At 43.3% G+C, this 20,192-nt stretch overlaps 2 protein-coding genes across 15 annotated transcripts in view; both read left to right on the plus strand.

Annotated features, from left to right (window-relative positions):
- ABHD18 (abhydrolase domain containing 18) overlaps positions 1-3,631 on the plus strand; it is a 51,862-nt gene extending 48,231 nt beyond the window's left edge. For all 9 annotated transcript variants that reach the window (XM_053252246.1, XM_053252242.1, XM_053252239.1 and 6 more), the window contains one exon: positions 1,191-3,631. In XM_053252246.1, coding sequence (XP_053108221.1) covers positions 1,191-1,242 — 52 coding nt within the window. In that variant the 3' untranslated portion in view covers positions 1,243-3,631. The remainder of the gene's footprint in view (positions 1-1,190) is intronic.
- Positions 3,632-15,482: 11,851 nt separating this feature from the next.
- LARP1B (La ribonucleoprotein 1B) overlaps positions 15,483-20,192 on the plus strand; it is a 91,864-nt gene continuing 87,154 nt past the window's right edge. For 3 of the 6 annotated variants that reach the window (XM_053254125.1, XM_053254128.1, XM_053254130.1), the window contains exon 1: positions 15,484-16,379. In XM_053254125.1, coding sequence (XP_053110100.1) covers positions 16,028-16,379 — 352 coding nt within the window. In that variant the 5' untranslated portion in view covers positions 15,484-16,027. Of the gene's footprint in view, positions 16,380-16,747; positions 16,795-20,192 lie in introns of those variants that run through there. The other 3 variants (XM_053254126.1, XM_053254129.1, XM_053254131.1) reach the window with 2 other exon arrangements.

Below are 20,192 nucleotides of genomic sequence, written 5' to 3' on the forward strand. Positions count from 1 at the left end.
CACTCTCCTGTGTGGACCTGTCATTGTCCAACTCTCCTTCAGTTTCCATTTTTTCCCCGGCAGGTGTGGCGGGCGGGTAATAGCAATGGTCTCCCTGCTGCCCTCGTTTCCTCAATCTGGTTACTGCGTTCGGAGGTGGCCAACCGCCCACCAGCTGCCCCCTTCTGCGGAACTTGCTGGCGCTTGCTGATGTCCCCAGTCCCCAAACTCCCTGCTTCAGGACCCCAGCCGGCAAGCTCCCAACGGCAGGTGTGGCAGTAGCAACAGTCTCCCTGCCGTCCCTCCGCTTTCCACAGCGCCTTAGTGCAGCCAACCCCAGCCAGAAAACTTCCTCCTGAGGCAGGTGTGGCAGGCAGGCACTAACAGCCTTCCTGCTGCCCAACCGTTTTCCACAGCACTCCCTGGCGCGTTTTGAGGTGACGAACCACCACCCACCCCCTTCTGCCGAATTCCCTGGCACTTTATGTTGCAGCCCTCCACAAACTCCGTACCCAGTCCCCCAAACTCCCTGTTTCATGACCCCAGCCGGCAAACTCCCTGACTTTCACACTCCTCTCCGGCTGCTGCCTTCTCGCTTTCTGAACTCTCGCACACTGTCAGCCAATTGCCTCCTTTCCTCCCCCCGCCCATCAGCCAGTCGCCTCCTTTCTGCCATCTCCCTATGCATGGCCCGTCTTAGAGAAATAAGTATATAGATATAGATGCTACTTCTGTTACTAGTAGCTATTATGCTAAGTTATGCAATTTTCACATCATTTTAATCACCTCACCCTTAAGGCTTGGAAAGCAACTATGTTACAAATAAAACCACCCAGTTAAAATATATTAAAAAGTTACAAATGGTAAACCTCAGCTTTTATACTGCCTTGCTTTGCTTCTGGAAGGTGCTTACAATCTGACTTTGGCATCCTGGGTACTCTGCAGTTCAAGGATAGCTATGGGGAATGCCTCTGCATTAATGGTAAATTACAGAAAGCATTCTTAGCTACTCTTGGATGGGTGAAAGTGATCTCATGAGCTTGGGTTCTAGCCATTCATGGATTCGTATCTGAGAGGAATGTGTGTGCGCATATATGCCCATGTGTTCACAATGTTAAATTTAATCTTTTGTTGGAGTAATAAGTTGAACTTGGACCAAAATCCTATAAATGAGTTATTGTATTTATTACTGTTAATCTTTTCTCTTCTAGGCAAGCCATATATGATGCATTTGAACGCTTTCTTCAGAAATATGCTGCATAGTCCTATGGTGCCAAACTAATCTGTATAGATTTGTTCAGAGTTTCTTTACATGGATCCTCATGGAAATGTTACGTGGAGAAAAAGTCTGTTAGAAATGTTAAATAAAGTCACCAAGTAGATGGCATATTCAACTTGGTCATGCATAAATAAGAATGTAATCAACCAAAAGTCAATCTTAAATTAACATTAATTGCTACTGTGACAATTTTGCACAATTTGCTAATGTTGGGAGTGAACAGTATCCAGGCTAAATTAGTCATGACCAATAAATGACTAACTAAAGTCCTGTTAATTTCAATGGGATTTAGTGTGAATCCTGCCCTGTATCTGTAAAATATGCTACTTTTGAAATGCCAAACTTTATTTGGTGAGTGCACATATCCATCTGTACGAGACCAATGCACTATTGACGGAACTGTTTGAATTTGGGTTTGTGTATCTTTCAGCTTCCAGTTTCTTGCTTCAGTTTGTCACAAATTCAAAAATGCAGGATTAATTGGGCAAGAGCAATCAAAGTTATTACTGAATAGGAAAGAAAATTAGTCTCATTTAATTAGATCAACATTTTAAAGGTGTTCAATTAAAAATATGCTTGATAGCCTACACAGATTTTGATTTGGGGAGTGAGCCTAGATGCAGATTCCAAACCCACAAACTTCAGTGTCCCCTGTCCAGCCTGCATCTGCTGCTACTACTGCTTAAGTTCAAAGAGCAGTGTTGATACCCTCCTTTCCTATGCTGCCTCATTGGTTCTTAAAGCAAAACTATTTGTCTAGGTTCAGCTTTAATAATCATTTAAAGTGAGAGTGCTATATGTACCTCTTTTTTGTCAACATGGGTGGGGGGTGGGAGGTATGCATACTTCTTTCCAGGAGGAATAGTAAAACTGTCAAACTGCTACGCCTGAAACAAATAAAAGCAAATTAAGCCATCTATAAATGCTGCATGTGTTTCATATTGAGTGTTTTAATTTGGCTTTGTTGGAGACCATTTTTCAAATGATTGCATAACTCTTTGCACTAGCAAAAAAAAAATCTGTGTTTCTAGGTTTTTTTATATCCTGCAATAAATTATTCATCAGAATTCTCTCTCTCATAGTGGAATTTTGCTTCATAAAAAAGCTAGGGCAGTCTTACATATCCAGTGAGAACTTAATATTGAGAGTTCTGGTGTCAAACCTATTTTTAGTGATGGTGCTTATGTGACTGACTAATCTGAGGTTAAAAGAGTAGTATGTCTTGATACAGTGGATAAAGAGAAATTATGTGTTACAGTAACAAATACTGGGTGTTCTCACCTTTCCTAGTACACCTGCCCAAATTCTTTTTAAAAACAACAACCATAAAAACAAGTAAATTAAATATACAACTTTTGTATTGCTTTTCTTAATAGCAATGGGAAGTGAGTGTGTGATGTGTCAATTAGAAACAAAACACATCTGAACAGATCATGGCCAGAATATTCAGACTTTTGAAGAGTCAAGTCAGTATGGAACAACTTCTTGAAAGAACCAAAGTCTGAGGTGGATACATGTCAAATAAAAGCTTTCCAGAACTCACTGACTTCCCAATTGGCAAAACTTTACACTGAAGAAGCTGCATCAGATGGAAATCCACATTTGAAAGAGAACACACATTATTTCTCACAAGATAGAATTGATCAGTAGAATGCATTTGCTAGACTTTAATCTCTTTCATGGAGAAAGAGATTAAAGTCTAGCAAATACATTCTACTGATCAATTCTATCTTGTGAAATAGTTTATCATTCCGTTAAGTATTCATGGGCCAGGTTTTGAAACATGAGTAGCTGCAAAAAAGTGACTTAAGAATTGAATGTTCACAAATGCTTGAAGGATGATTAACATTGGCCACAAACTGTAAGGTGCCAAAACTTTAATAGCACAACACTCTCTACAGCTATTAAAATGTTAGCCTATTAATTCTGCTCTAGTAAAATCAATAACACACTCTATACGCAAATAACAAACCTGTCTAAACATAACTGCTTTATATGAAGAAAAGACTGCTTGTATTACTGAATTATTGAATTACTGAAAATTACTGAATCATAAGCAAGTGCTTTCTACTCAGCAATGTTTTCAAATAGTTTGAATACATGTAAAAAATTCATGTTCAGGGCATTTCTATGTGATTACTTTGTCCTAAAGATTGGTAACTAATCTCAGTACAAATATTGTGGACCTTACTTTATATGAATGTCTTTACTATTCTAGCCTAGCTCATTTCTTTGTTAAATACAAAAAGGTACTAATGTTAAGGGGGGGAATGAATTAGAGGGGGGAAATCAATCTACAACTCTGTATATTTTGATTTTTTTTCTCAACTGCGTTTTCTATTTTCAAATAAACTTTAAGACTTCACAACATTAGTTTCACTATTTTGAAGTACTTTTTTGTATACACATGTCAAGCCGTTAGTAAATAACCAAAAGGGTAATTAGGTATACCAAATAAAATTGGTATATTTTCACTAGAATTGCCAAATCCCTTTAGGTTCTACTACAATTCTTAAATGACAGTATTTTATATGGGAAAGTTAGACTTCTAACACAATCTGTCCCAAAGACCTGAAGCACCTAGTCAGCACAGTGAGCACTTCTAGAAGCACTTAAGGCTTGGAATGTGCCCAGTCTTCAGTGCAAAGATATTCACAGGTTCAAGCAACATGCTATCTGGTCAAAGAGGCACTTTAAAGAGGTGGCGAGGAAGGAAGCAGATGGCTGACATCCTGACCTAAATTGTGCATGCTGAAAAATATTCTGCATGAGCAAGAGGTAACTTGTGCCAACCCCACTCCCCTTACAGCACTCGGTGCTTATTAAGAATATCCCTTAGGGGCATGCAATCCTTAGGGACATGTTTTTAGAAGGCAGAGTGGGCTGCAAAGGAAAGGAAAGATGAATGAAAATCACCCCTCTGTGTGTAAGATATTTTTCAGTGTGTGAAATGTTAGTTTGGGTGAGCCAGTCTCTGTTCAGTCTAGCACAGAGTGTGGCTAGTGACTTCTGCTTGTGTGTTGGTGATATTTTTAGATTGGGAGTCTTTTGGGAGCAGGGAACCATTTTATCTTATGCTAAGACAGAGCTTTGAAATGCATTATGTAAGTACCTCTGTATGTGGCCATATTATCCAGACTTTTTCTACATGGGTGACAATTGAGGTGTTCTCAGTTCATCCTGAATCCTGCCAGGAATAAGATGACAGGTCTTTTGAGAGACATATTGTGTAAACGATGCAAAAATGTCTAAGAACATAGAATTACTTTGTGCTTATAGCAACTTGCTATGTAGCTAACATTTTGTACTGGTCATTAAAATTGAGATGTGGCATTTGTCATTACTGGCCTACAGTCTTCATAGCCCTGCAGTCAAAACATCTCTAAACCTTCCTAGTCACCACTCTTGTGACAGAATATGGCACTGGAATAGTATTCCACACAGGCTTTTGGAATAATATTCCATCTTGTTTTTTTGAAGTCATTTATGCTGGTATTTCAGTCCAGTTCCACTTAACAGAGAAGACTTAGCCTCTTCTAATCTAGCCTGCACACATTCCACTAGTGTCTGTCCTAAGAGATGTGTTGAACTAGCTAAATGCAACTAAATGGGGACCATTTTGGGGAGAAAAGATGACCCCCTCCTATTTAGAAGAAAAGTCCTTAAGATAACACCAGGTTCCAAGGGTATCCTGATCAGTTTCTCCAAAGTATCAAAAACCAAAGGTCCTTAGTAAGTTAAATAAGACTATAACCTGGTACTTCAATAAATAGATTAATTTGAGCATTAAACCACAATGACTTGAATGCATCATTGGATTATTTTTTGGTTATAAATTAAGAGTGGCACTTTTTAGCAACCGTTGAACTAGGTGTACATGTGACCATTTCACATTCTGTTCCACTTTTAAGTATATCCTTTTTCAGATATCTATTTAATGGATTATTTCTCTTTGGAAGTTATTTGTACTTCTATCCAGGAAAGTCTAGCTTTTTTTAATCACAATTTCCCCCTATTTGTTTGGATAGTCAAGATATCATTCAAGATGTCTATATCCTACAAGACCACAAAAAGAAAAAAGCCTCAAAAAGGTGTATAAACAGTGGGATTTCATTTAGAACTTCTTCAGCCACATTTTGATTGAGTACATCTTGCAACGCAGATTGCAGAGCAGAACAGTGACTGAAGCACAAGTTGGTCTCGAGGCCAGACATGGAGCTGATCACAGCAATTGCCAAGAAATATTACACACAGAGCTGAACTGCCACTGTCCACTTCTTGCCCCACCATTTCACAAACAGACCAAACTACAATGGCAAGCACACACACACACAGATTCTACCTTTGTCAATCTGAGACCCAACAAAACCAGATAGTATAGCGGCAATAGCACAGCATATTATACTCAGTGATGAGCAAAGAAAGCACAAAATCATACCTTAATTCCTTCCTTCCTTCTCTCCTGATGTATCCTCTTCAAGGGAATGCTAAGGGTTCTCTATATCTCAGCTACCCAGGTCCTTTGAAAACATTTTGAAATGCCCTCCTGTTTTGTTCTCCCTCCACCCAGCCAATGAGGCAAATTGCCCATGACAACACTTGATCTGTATAATAACAAACCAACCAAGAAGCAAGGACATCTCAAGCCAATTGGAAGCCAGTGCCAGAAAACCAATCAGCAGGGTGGAAAAGCCTTCCAGAATGGCACTCAAACTGATTAGAGTTCAAATCAGAGTCGATTCAATTCAAACTTGAATCAGATTCTTTATTCTAAGGGCAATTTGATCTGAGTTGAATCGGTCTGATTCAAGCTTGATTTACACATCTCTACAGAGAATCTTGATCTTAATCAGCTGGCTGTGTAGCCCATGTGCCTTTTGCATTACACAATTACCTGCTTAGAGACCAGGAATAATTGTGAAAATGATGGGTTTCTGTTTGGCTCTCTGTGTGCATGGGCATTAAGCAAAATCAACTGCAAATTATCAGTTATTATTTTTATTATGACAGGGTGTGGTATTTTGTCTCAGACACAAAAATCTCTTGCGCCATCCCTATGGCAAAGTAGCTTTTAAAAATCTTACAATTACAATGAGTTTGCTGAATGTAATGATAAAGCCTGTAAGCGTGAACAGAGGCTGCTCATTAGGCAAGTTGGAATTGCATACAGAAAACATTCATTTTAGAAAAGTTGTGTTATAAGAATTGGATGCACTTGGTTCTAGTTTTGTTCCTCTGACTACTATAAAGAGCAATGCTTGAAGATTGTAGTGTACTGTAGAGACATCTTGTACTTTATTCCTTTCAAACCATGGTAGATTCTGGATTTCATTTCATTCATCTCCAGTTTGGAAAGGATTTGTATGGCCATACTAATCATTTTGCAGCTGTTGAACTATATTTATTAGCTACGCTAGTACGGTATTTTTTAAATGTGGTCTGGGAGTTAACAATAGTCCCCTAGGGCACTTTCAGGTGTTTCCAGAGAAAAACAGAGAAACATCCTGAAGAGTTAAGAGGATTTTCTTTCTTTTTTAAAATTAACTTTTCAGTTTAAATTTTAAAACTGAAAACCACCTTGTTGCTTTGGCAAGGCAAGATTTGTTCAATGGAAACAAACAAACAGCTTGTATGTATGGTTTGCATGTTGTGCTTCTAGATTCATTGAATTATGGCTACTGGGGGACAAACATAGCAAATAAATTTTAGTTATGAAGACTTTTAAGCACCCTCTTAGTTGGTCGCAAGGTAGAAGGTGATCTGCAAAGAACAAGCAAACCAGATAGGGCAGGAACTTAGCACCATGTAGCACTGAAGTATGTCACTTATAACTGACTGCTACATACTTATTTTTAAATTACTGGCACCCACTTACCCAGTTTGGAGAGATCCTTTTGGAGGTCCTCACAATCTGTTTTGGATTTCACTACCCTAAATAGTTTAGTGTCATCTGCAAATTTGGCCATTTCGCTGCTTTCCACAACTTCTGTATCATTATGAATACGTTAAAGAGCACTGGTCCCAGTACAGATCCCCAGGGGAACTCACTTCTTCCCTCCATTGTGAAAACTCAATTTATTCCTACACTCTGTTTTCTGTCTTTCAAACCGTTACCAATCCACAATTGAACCTGTCCTTTTATCCCATGACTGTTAAGTTTACTCAAGAACCTTTGGTGAAGAACTATGTCAAAACCTTTTTGAAGTCCAAGTATACTAAGTCAACCGGATCACCTTTATCCATATGCTTGTTGACACTCTCAAAGAACCCCAAAAGGTTAGTAAGGCAAGGCTTACCCTTGCAGAAGCCATGCTGGTTCTCCTTCAGCAAGGCTTGTTCTTCTATATGTTTAACAATTTTGTCCTTAAGTATGCTTCATTTTGTCCTTTAAGTATGCCTCATCAATTTACCCAGAACAGAAGTTAAGCTAACCAACCTGTAATTTCCTGGATACCCCTGGATCCCTTTTTGAAAACTGGAGTTACATGAACTACTTTCCAATCATCTGTTATACAGGCTGACTGTAGGGAAAAGTTACATATTTTTGCTAGGAGATCAGCAATTTAACATGTGGGTTCCTTCAGAACTTTTGGGTGAATGCCATCTGGCCCTGGCCATTTGTTAATTTGTCATTTTTCAAGACAGTTTAGAACATACTCTCTCATCGCCTCAAATTGGCCCAGTTCTTCAGCCTTCAAGCCTGAAAAGCTCAGGTCTGGAGTTGGTATATGGTCCATATCTTATCTTATCTTATTTATTTATTTATCAATCAAATTTGTACATCGCCCCAAACTTTCATCTCTGGGCAGTTAACAATAGCATAAAACAAGTTAAAAACATATACAAAAACTAAAAACAATTTAACAATGTTTTAAAAAATAATATATATCTTCAGCTGTGAAGACAGAATCAAAAAATTCATTCAGCTTCTCTGCAATCTCCTTATCCTCCTCAATAATCCCTTTTACACCCTTATCACCTTACGGTTCAACTGTCTCCATGGCAGGTTTTCTGCTTCTGATATATTTAAATAAGTGTTTGTTATTCGCCTTGCCACTTCTAGCTATATGCTCCTCAAATTCTTTTTTGCATCCCTTATTGTCTCCTTGTATTTCTTTTGCAAGAGTTTATGTTCTTTTCTGTTCTCTTCATTTGGGTAGGGCTTCCATTTTCTGAAGGAAGTATTTCCCCATTTTATAGCTTCTCCGACTCTACTTGTTAGCCACACTAGTGTCCTCCTGAACTTGATGGTACCTTTCCTCCTTCTTGGTATACATTCCAACTGAGCTTCTATTATTATGGTTGTTAATAAGTTCCATGCTTTCTGGACTGATTTGACCCTCCTGACCTTTCTTTTCACCTTCCTTTTTACTAGTCTCCTCACATTTGAGAAGTTTCTTCTTCCCTGGCAATGCTCCACTTGCATATAAACTGAACTGGATCACACTATGGTCACAGTTCCCCAATGGTACTACAGCTCTGACATCTTGCACCAGATCCTGCACATTACTTAGTATTAAGACCAAGGTCACCATCTCTCTGGTTAGTTCTGCAGCTGTTTGCTTTAAGGCACAGTCATTTACCATGTCTAGAAATTTGTTCTCTCTGATAATACCTGCATGTGAATTTGCCCAGTTTATGTTAGGGTAATTGAAGTCACCCATTATTACAGCTCTGTCTCTCTTTGATGCTTCTCTGATTTCTGTTATTACCTACAAAGCCCTCAATGGCTTTGGTCTGAGGTATTTAAGAGAGCACCTTCTCCATCAACCCCACCGCCTGTTAAGATCATCAGGGGAGGTCCGGTTGTGGTTTTCTAGAGTTGTCCCAGGACTCTGGAACACGCTTCCTGACAAAATTAGATTTTCCCCTTCTCTGAATGTTTTTAAGGAGGACCTGAAAACATACCTGTTTAGTCAGGCTTTTAGTTTATAGTTTTAAAGCTTCAGTTTTAGAGTCTTTATTGTATTTTACATTGTTTTAATTATGTTAATGTTTTAATTGGTTTTATATTGTGAACCACCCGGGGATTTTTTTTTTTTAATGGGGCAGTATATAGATGTACTAAATAAATAAATAATCTGCTACTTCTATTCTGTCCCCTTCTGGTTTATCTGAAATATTTGCACCCTCAAATCTTAGGGGATTAGCTTTGCTCTGCTATCTTTTTTGTGTTAAGCACCAGCAGTCTGGTTTCATCTTGATTCAAGTATAGCCCATCCCTTTTGTACAGGCTTTGCTTGCCCCAAACTATATCCCAGTGCCTAACAAATCTAAATCCCCCCTGCTGGTACCACTGCCTCCCTCATCTACACATCGAGACCCCTCAGCTCTGCCTGTCTTGCTGGCCTTGCACATGTTTCTTGTAGTTGTTTAAAAGCATGGGAAATGAGATGAAGCTCTATAGAACTTCAACAATTTTAATCCTGAACCACAGCTAGCAATCAGATTGAAATTGATCTAGATAATCTCTTTCATCCAAAAGCACATGTAGTGGGAAAGCCACTGCCTGCTCAGCTATTTGGCCAAAAATGGTAAATTGGATACAAACCTATAATTCCCCCAAAGCATGGGGTTGAGAGGCTTCTTTAACAAAGATCTTACAGTAGCTTCCTTCAGAATTGAGGCTATGACCCTTCACATAGAGAAGCATTGACAATAACGCACACTGAATTTTAACAACCTCTCTCAAAAGCATAGTGATACTAGACCAGATGGATAAGTGTACTCTGGGTATGTAGAGGGATGAAGAGCTCCAAGACAAACCTGAAAAAGTTTGGGGAGTGAAAGTGATTGAGTCGCCAATCCAGGGAGGAAGCAGAGGAAAGTGGAAGAGAGACTCTAATGAGTTTGGGGAAGGATAGTAGATTGAGATGGTATGGAGGACGAGTGGTGGGAAGAAAGAGAAAAGTCTAAACGAGTTAGGGTAGAGAAAGCAAATTGGGTTGGTCGAGAGGACCAAAGGAGTGGAAGAAAGTGGAGGGCAGAATTGGGTGGAGTTTGGGGAAGGAAAGAAGGTTGAATTGGAGAGCAGAGGGACGCAAAGGATAGACCCAAGCAAGTTCAGGTAGTGAAAGCAGATTAAGTCCATTTCGGGATCCAGAGAAGGGAATGGAGCAAAGCGGAGAAAACCCAAACAAGCTTGTGTAAAGATGTTAGGAAAGAGCAGGGAGAACCAGCTTCATTCTATGAAGGGAGGGCCATGGCTCGGCTCTCTGGCTATGGAGTAAACCCCAGGGTGGGGTTATGCAAATAAGGAGAGTTTTCTGGGAACCCAGAAATGATATGGCAGTGGTCCTCGTGTTGCAGAGGGCCTGCTGATGGGGGACCAGAGGTCTATTTTGAAATGGTGGAGGATGGGGCAACTAAGAGGAACAAGGAGGAGTGATGTGGTGAAAGTCACCTGAATTGAAGGGACAACGGTTTGGCATCCCTAGCCAGGAAAATAAACTGAAATTCATTCCAATTCGGGCACTAAAGTCTAAGAAACAGCTCTCCGACTATGGCTGCGGAGTTCAAGAAGTCAATTTGTTTATTTAATTGACAATTTATCTTAATCTCTCATCAGTCTGTGGTCTTTGGGCATACCTTTTGGTCAGGGTCCCTACAGGGGCTTCTCTTTTTATTTATTCTGGGGAGTTGACCACCCTCCCTGCTTGGAAAGAGGTAAAAACTCTTCCCACTTTTCTGGTGAAAAATAGATCTGAAACCCTTCTAGCTTACAAATTCACACATACACACAGGATGGGAGGGGAAATAGGAGACCCCTGGAGTGGAGGAAAGAGCCTGTTCTCCTTGTATTTACCTGTCTGATATGAAGAGGAGGAGGCTGGGGTCTCAGCGGACAAAATGGGATGCAGTGGTGGCAAAGAAGAGGGCTAACAGCCTTCAGAATGGGTCCCAAAGACTGCACAAATTGGGGATTTTTGTCCATTGGATGTATAGGATAAAACACACAAAAACAGTTCCTTTCCAGGTTAAAAATTAATGGGGATAGCCTTCAATGGAGAACAATAGAACAAAGACCCAAAGGGGCTAGACTGGATGATGAGATTACCTGGTAAGCCAAATTTTGAATTTAAAGATTGTAGGGGATTGTTAACTCTAAACCTTAGGCAGATCCAGGGGCGGGGGGGAATAAGTGGGTGAGGAACCTAGGTGAAGAAAACAAGTATGTGCAGAACAGCAAAAGGAGTAATAGACACCTGGTTTGAAGTTTCAGGAATGCTTCAGGGGGGTAATACAGATTTTGTGGTGTTGGGGAAGCCCTGTGCAGACTCCTATAAGGACAGGATGAGGTCACCATGCCTCCTTCCTTGCTTGACTTCCTAGGCTGCTCTTAGCTTCAGTGTTCAACACTGTTCCTTTCTTGGACACACACACTCTCCCCCCCCCTGCCCCCTCACACATCAAGCCAGACTAGGCACTTTTGAATGAGTGCCACGGGAGATGGAGAAACAGTCCCAGTTCTGGACCCCATAACACCATCATGTATTTAACCCTTCCCCTGCTTGAAAACTGTGCTAGATGGACTGTCTGATAAAGTCTGATATAAAGCAGCTACCTATGTAGTCCAATTTCTCATGTAATAGGAGGTTGTGCTGTCATTTTTGGTTGAACTTATTGTTACAGTAACTTTCTAGGTGCATACCTACTTATTTTCCTTTGTTGTCTATAGAATTAGAGTCGTCAGCAAGAGGCTGAAACATTCCATCTATGCCGAATTTCTTCACTCATGATGTATCCATGTGTTACATCAAGTAATACCGAGCAGAATATATTAGAAGAGCCTAACATACATTTTATGGCAATATTTGGGTTAATTAATGGTTGTTTGGGGGCAGGGCCGGCTTTTTCTATGAAGCAAGAGATGCGTAGCATCGGAGCACCACCCACTGGAGTCTGGGAAGGTGCCAATGGAACTTGAAGAAAAGCAACAGGCTTTTCTGTCTCTTTCAGGACAGGGAATCCTCTGCAGGCAGCTAAATGGATTCCAAAGCAGATTGCAATGCAAAGACAGACAGACTCACAGAGGTGGGGGTGGGTGGGGTGGCTTCCCTTTGTTCTCCCAGCTGCCCCCTCTGGGCTCTGGCTCAGTCTGAGTCAACAGTCATCAAGTCAAAACAAAGGGACTCTCAAACTTGACCAGAGGCTCTCCTCCTCCCCTTGCTTGCTCTGGGCTAGGAGAAAGGAGACATGGGGAGTGAGCAAGACCACAGGCACAGTCTCATTTCAAAGAAGAAGCATCCTTTATCATTCCTATTTCAAAAACAGTAAGCAGAAATGGAGGGGGTGCTTATGGGGGATGTATGTTTTATGAAATGGGGAGATACCAGGCATGGAATCACTCTGTGTCTGTGATTCTGGGGATGGCAGAGTATTGAATGCAAAACATGCAGTGCCTGTAAAATTCAGGGCAAAAATGCAAAAAAGGCAGTATGTTTTAGTTGCTTAATGCAGTATAATGTTCAATTTAATTTTCAGTATGATTATTTTGAGTTAATTGAGTAGAATTTACAGGCATAGGTAGGGACTATTTGAGCCAGCGTGGTGTAGTGGTTAGAGTGCTGGACTAGGACTGGGGAGACCCGAGTTCAAATCCCCATTCCGTCATAAAACTAGCTGGGTGACTCTGGGCCAGTCACTTCTCTCTCAGCCTAACCTACTTCACAGGGTTGTTGTGAAAGAGAAACTTAAGTATGTAGTACAGCGCTCTGGGCTCCTTGGAGGAAGAGCAGGATATAAATGTCATAATAATCTGTAAGGGACAGAGGAGCCATGAGATTTCATAACCCCATGAGAAATGAACCTGTTCTTCTATATGCCATAAATAATATAGCTTGAGAGGCAGATACTTATCTCTTCTCAGCTATCCTGGAGACCTTACTTCTTGTAAAGTCAGAGCCAGAGGTGAGGGGCTGGAGGTGAGATATAATGTTTTTGTGTGCCACACTGTGCATGGCACATTATTTGCGTGTAGGAACATAGGAAGCTGCCATATATTCAGTCAGACCATTGGTCTATCTAGCTCAGAATTGTCTTCACAGACTGGCAGCAGCTTCTCCAAGGTTGCAGGCAGGAATCTCTCTCAGCCCTATCTTTGGAGAAGCCAGGGAGGAAACTTGAAACCTTCTGCTTTTCCCAGAGCAGCTTCATGCCCTGAGGGGAATCTCTTCCAGTGCTCACACATCAAGTGTCCCATTCATATGCAACCAGAGCGGAGCTAGCTAAGGGGACAAATCATGCTTGCCAGCACAAGACCAGCTCTCCTCCTATAATATCAGTTTGAATCTGTAACTGACATTTCCACCAGTTCCCCCTAATTGTCCTTTCAAGTGGCAATCACCGAAGCTGATGACAAAGGTGTGCTATCCCTTTAAATGCCACAGGCCTTGGACGGTTCTGAGCCAGGCCTGCCTTCTGACAGCTGGGATGGATTCTTCAGCCTTGAATTTTTCAAACAGGCTTGGCTGCTGTTCCCTGATGCTTGCTTGAATTCTTGCAGTCCTCAATCTGGTCTCTCTTTATTTTATTTTATTTCTTTATTAGATTTATATACCGCCCTTCCAAAATGGCTCAGGGCAGTTCACAACATGATAAACAATTAAACAAATTAACTATTAAAACTGGGTAGCCATTCCCCAGGTCATCAGTATCTAGCCAGCAATGACTCTCTTCCCTGGTAAACGGACTTCCTGAAAGGGAACAGGCACCTTAGCTCTTTGCCTGCCCTTCCTCCTTCAGCTCTGACTCCATCTTCAGCCTTCTTCCTAAGACTTCCGTCCCATACAGTATTTTCCACCCAATCTGCCTGAAACCCACTAGGACCGGGGAGACCCGAGTTCAAATCCCCATTCAGCCATGAGACTTGCTGGGTGACTCTGGGCCAGTCACTTCTCTCTCAGCCTAACCTACTTCACAGGGTTGTTGTGAGGAGAAACCTAAGTATGTAGTACACCACTCTGGGCTCCTTGGACGAAGAGCGGGATATAAATGCAAAATAATAATAAAATAAAAATAATAATACATAATTATATTATATACAATATTATGTACATAATTACATAAAATCTTTGTGTATTAAATTTTGAATATACACTAATTGTATTCCAAATTTTTATTTTTCACGATAACGAAGGGCACTCAACAGAGTGTTGCATCTGGGCGCCAGATCCCCTAGAGCCGGCCGTGTTTGGGGGACACTAAAGGAAGGGCATTTTGCTCTGTGGTACATCTGTTAAACGCTTTTGGTCTTTCCTGACTATAAACACCACTGAAATTCCTATGTGGTAAACTGAATTTGGAAAAAAAGACGTATTGGGAGAGTCTCCGCGGTGATCTGCAAACCTCCAGAGGATACAAGTACTGTAATATACAGCTGGAGAACAAGAAGTGATTCCCCCGCGCCCTCCACTGAGCTCCTGTAGGAACAGTCCGGAAAGAAACAACATTGAAAAACTCCTCTACTCGGAGGTTTTCAATATCGAGTTCCCGGCAGTTTGCCCTTGCCATTTTTCATGCCAAGGAATCAATAGTGCTGGAGGTATAGCAGCCTCTGGCCTCCTCCCCGGATAATTCTCTGGAGAGACCAAACAGTCGCTGAAAGATGTGAACTCCATTCTTTAAGCACATTCTACAAGTAAGGTTTATTCTGACGCCTAAAATTCTAGTCCCATACTGTACCTCCCCTCAAAGATACTAGTACTTTGGAGTTGGTGGTCTCAGGGGGGTTTCCTCAAATCTAAAGCAACACCCTGTTTGCTCCCGAGCAGCCTCTTCCCCGATTGCCGTCCCCTCTTTATTTTTCCTCCTCCTCCTGAGCACGAATAGATGGAGCGAGAGGCAAAAGCGGCACCAGAAAAAGAGGGGGAAACTAAGAGACGAGAGCTCCCGTCTGCATAAAGTGCACAAATGTGCATTTATGGGTGGGCGAGCTGCGTCCGTATCACATTTTAGATTTCTGACACAGAGATAGTGAGCGGTGGGGGGCGCAAGCCACTTGGGGACACACACGCCCTCCCCCCCGCTCTGAAGAGGCAAGAAGTGAGAGAAAGACGGCCGAAAAGAGCGGCACGCGGCAGGCCGTTGTGACGTCATAACGCATCGAAGAGTGCAGAAGCTCCGCCTCCTCCTGGCCGGCCGCCCGGCCTGTGCTTCTTGGTCTCTTCTCTCTCCTTCCCCCTCCTTTCCTTCTACTCCCCTCCCGGCTCTGTCCCCGCCCTCTTCCCACCCACCCTACCCCGGCGCGAGGTAGCACGCGCGCGACAGCTGTGGCGGAGCCCTGCTGGACCTGAGCAGGCCCCACGGAAACTGCCCCGGCTCCGCTTTTGCTTCCTCCTTCCTCTCTCGGAACCCTTTTGCCTGCTCCGGCGGCGCCGGGCACGCGCTCTCCCCTCTCCTGTTGTTGCTGCCGCTGCCCCCGCCGCCGCCTGTGCTGCTTTCCTCTCTCCTCTCCCCGCCACGGGGCGGTGGCGGTTGAACCACCCCTGTGGTTGATGAGCGACGCCGCCGCCGCCCCCGGAGGCCGCTGTTCAGGCGGTGGGGGCCGCTTCCCCGCCAGCCGCAGGCCCCGTGGGGCGGCCAGGGGCCACTGCACGCTGCGCTTAGAGGCTCGCTAGCTCCCCTCTGCTTCCGTCGGTTCCCGCTCCCCCCCCCCACACCCCGACACTTTCTCTCGTACGCTTTTCGCACTCTCTGTCCGGCGGCAGCCCCACGGGGCACGGAGCGGGAGGGGCGTGAAGGACGGCGGCGCGGCAGCCCCTTCTCGGCATGTCCGCGGCCGCCCCGCAGCCACCACTTCGGGGTGCGGAGAAGAGCGGCAGTGGGGCCCGCTTGCCTGAAGAGACACGTCAGGAGCAGCCCCTGCTCGCTGCTTCCGGCCAAGTGACGGACGACGCCCCCCGGGAAAGCGGCTCCAGCGAGGGGGGGCAGCAGCAAGAAGACGAGGAGGAGGACGACGGCGGCGACAAGTGGCAGCGGGGGCGACCGCTGCAGCCGCCCCCGGTAGCTGAGGCCCCCCTGCCCAAGGAGAACCCCTGGACCCGCTGGAAGCCGCCGCCTCCCCCCGCCTCTGGCAGCAACAGCGGCTCCGCCGGCAGCGAGCTCACCCCGCAGGACCCGGGTGAGGAGGAGAGAGGGGAGGCGGAGGTTGTCCAGCCCCGTGGCAGTGCTTTCATTTGCTTGGCGGAGGGCAGCAGAGCAGCCCCGCAGGCGCTGGTGCTGCTGCTGCTGAAGGAAGCGGCTTCGTTTCGCTCTCAAGTTTCTTTCAAGCACTCTCGCCTTCTTCGTCTCTAGCGGCAGCGGCTGCTGCAGGAGCAGCGACCCCGAGTGACATGGGCCGGCGAGGAAGGCGTGTGCTTGCTTGTCCGGCCAGCCTGTGCCAGGGAGTTCTTCTAAGTCTTGGCCTGCTTCTCGCTTGTTGCATACATGGTCAGATTAGGAAAATGAGCGTGAAGAGAGGTGTGGCCTGTCTTGGAGTCGGTTTATAAGGACGGGAAGAGCGCAAGGGCTGGGAGGAAGCCAGAGCTCAGTGGAAGGTGTGTGTTAGCAAGCGAGTGCAGCTAGTTTTTATTTGGGAGTTCAAAGAGATTAGGGGAGGGGGAACTGAGAATCGTGGGGATGGAAAGTAACTAGTGGATTAGCTAGTCCGACGCCCAGAATAAAACGGGGTGTTGGTGGAGAGGTGATATCGCTACAGCTTTCCAGTTGTGGCTATGGTAGAATTTAATTTGGCGAGAGACTTTCAGAGTTAGAAAATACATTTGGTATTGGATAATACTGTTTGGTATTGAATCACTTGTTGAATTCACTGCTTTTACGTGCTTGCAAAAATAATATGTGGTGCACCTGCCTAGAGAGCAGGCGGCTGTTGGTTGGAATCCCTGCTGGTGTGTTTCCCAGAATATGGGAAACTCCTATATCGAACAGCAGTGATATAGGAAGGTCTATATTGGTCTAGGACCATAAATAAAACTTGACTTGACTTGACTAGGAAGGTGCTGAAAGGCATCATCTCATACTGCGCCAGGAGAATACAGTGGTAAACCTCTCCTGTACTCAACCAAGAAAACCACATGGCTCTTTGGTCTCCTGGAGTCGACACCAACTCGATGGCACAACCAACCAACACTCATATGTGTGCAAATTGCTTGTGTCTATCTGTCTGTTCCCTACATGTACACACACAGTTATTTGCACACATGGAGGACTATTTGACATTATGATATTGCACAGAAGGGGTATTTCCCAAATAACCTCAAATAACCCCAGTTTAAGTTATGAAGTAGCCTGTAGAGTTGCATTATTTGTCATCAGTACACAGATGATGCTCTTCCCAATAGAGTTGAAAAGTATAGCTTTAAGACATTATGAAATAGTAGACAGAGTTGTCCATAGTTTTGTATCAAGTGTATTGAATCACAATGAGGGAGGGTTATTGTTAAGAGTTGATTAGAGTGCACACATTGATATGCTGATAGAAGCAAATTAATTAAGTAATTTGGCTGGATTGACTGCTGGTCCAGTACAACGTGAAGCTTTGCTGTTAAGTATTAGGAACATAGAAAGCTGCTGCCTTATACCTAGTCAGGCCATTGGTCCATCTAACTCAGTATTGTCTACACACTGATTGGTAGCAGCTTTCCCAGGTTTCAGGCAGGAGTCTCTCCCTGTACTTCCTGGAGATGCTAGGGATCGAACCTGGGGCCTTCAACATACAAAGCAAATTCTCTACCCACAATTAGGAAATTTAGGCTTGAAGAGCAATTGTAGTAATTGTCTGGTTTGCAGTGAGTGTTATAATTCATATATCGTGGATCACAATATGTCCTAACTTCCAGAAGGGTGGGTAACCATGCTATTCTGTGGAGGTAGAAACAAGACAGAGGCTTGTAGTACCTTACAGATTAACATATCTATTGTAGTGTAAGCTTTTGTGGACTACAGTTCAATTTAGATGCATGAAGTATACCTTTTAGAATTTTGGTTCTTTTACATTTTTAGCAAGGAGCAAGCATCAGTTCCTATCAAACCTCACTCAGCACAGTGTGTTTGTAGTGGCTGTTGCTAGTTGTCTACCTTGTTTCTTTTTAGATTGTGAGCCCTTTTGGGACAGGGGGTCACCTTGTCCCAAATGTCCTCAAAGCATTAAGCACTTGGAGAACTCTTTTTTGCTAAAAAAAATGGTATAGAGATATTAATCATAACAGTGCATGGTATAAAGGATGGGGGGAACTGGTAGGGAATGTAAAGGGTCTAGTCTTGTGACTAGCTTAAAAAGTATATAGTACAAGTAAATATAAAGCCACCTAATGGTGTAGTGGGAAAGTAACTTGCCTAGGGAGCAAGAGGTTGCTAGTTCAAATGCCCGCGGGTATGTTTTCTAGACTATGGGAAACACCTACATTGGGCAGCAGCGATATAGGAAGATGCTGAAAGGCATAATCTCATACTGTGAGGGAGATGGCAATGATAAATCCCTTCTGTATTCTACCAAAAAACCCACATGTTTCTGTGGTCACCAGGAGTCGACACTGACTCGATGGCACAACTTTACTTTTATAAGTAAATATAGTGCCAATTCACAATAGTAGTAATAGGTGAAGGTAACATTCCAGCAATGTTAATTAACTGTATTGTGGTGATAAACGTTTGTCTTAGATGTTGTCAGACTTCGTGATACATTCTTATTCAACTGATTATTGCTCTAGTCTCCCAATAATTTTGTTGATGTTGTTGAATTGCCCCTTTACAGTCTGCAGGAGAGTATCCTGGAAGTTTATAATAGCGTACATCATATTGAAGAGCGAGAAAGTGTATGAGCCCCTTCCAGGGTGCTATAATGGGTGCTATAATGGTGTTGCCTTAGTGGACATGGGGATAGAGCAGGAATTTGGCAGGGTTTGATCCCTGTCTTTAATAGAGTCTGTTGATGAGTTGCTTTTTAAGATCAGGTGACAGGGTCTGTTTGTAAGCAAGGACAGGCCTAATGCCCAAGGCAAGGCTGTGAGAGGAAAGTGTTATTGTCCAGAATGGGTTGTAGGTGGTAATACACTGGAGTGATTTTAATTGGGAGCTCTAGGTGACAACCAGTAGTGTACTGCTTCTGCCTCTGTCCTGTAGTAGGTTGTGCCTGTAATGCAGCCTTGTCAATATGTTTTTTCACTTAATTGGATGAAAATTGTGGTTTTTAGAGATGCCTGTTTTAAAACTTTCAGATGTAAGTCCCTATCCAATGAAGGACTGTTGTATTGTAAGAACTGGCTATTGACAGTAGATTGTACTCTGGGTGAAAGCTAAAACTGCATAGTTGTATGTAGTGGTCAGTGAGTTTTCAGTTGTCTACCTTGCCGCTTAGTTCCTGTAGCTCTTCCAATATACCATGGAGCTAATTTTGAAGCAGGTCAGAGAGGACGCTTAGGAGCGGTCGTGTCTGCTGCCCTGGTACATTCCCTATCCCAGGTATCCACCAGGGCATTGACTCAAACACCAACTCAGTGACCACCTCCATCAGCTCAGTTAGGGAGTCTGCTCAGCAGTGGGGTAGACGGTACACCAACAGAATCACCAATCTAGCCTGAGTCCCCAATCTCAGGTACACACACTCAATGTAAGTCAATTATCTCACAGTGATCCTGGTAAGGGACGTGTTATTCTTATGGACTACAGCCACTCCACACCCCTTGCCCACTTCCCCTAACCTGCTCAGCAATAGAGTACTTGAGGAGAAGAAGTTGGGCCAACATAGGACCACTAGTCTCCCTCAACCAGGTCTCAGTTATACAAGCAAGGTTGCCTCCTTCATCCACTATCAACATGGATGATTTCAATTTCAGATGCAGTATGGGTTTAATCTTGTATAATACAGGGTGGTAAGGATTGCATCCAGTAATAGATGTGTGAAGAGCTTTGCACATACAAAGCAGTGCTATATAAT

Source organism: Hemicordylus capensis, chromosome 5 (assembly GCF_027244095.1).
Source record: "Hemicordylus capensis ecotype Gifberg chromosome 5, rHemCap1.1.pri, whole genome shotgun sequence".
In the NCBI taxonomy this organism is placed as follows: domain Eukaryota; kingdom Metazoa; phylum Chordata; class Lepidosauria; order Squamata; family Cordylidae; genus Hemicordylus; species Hemicordylus capensis.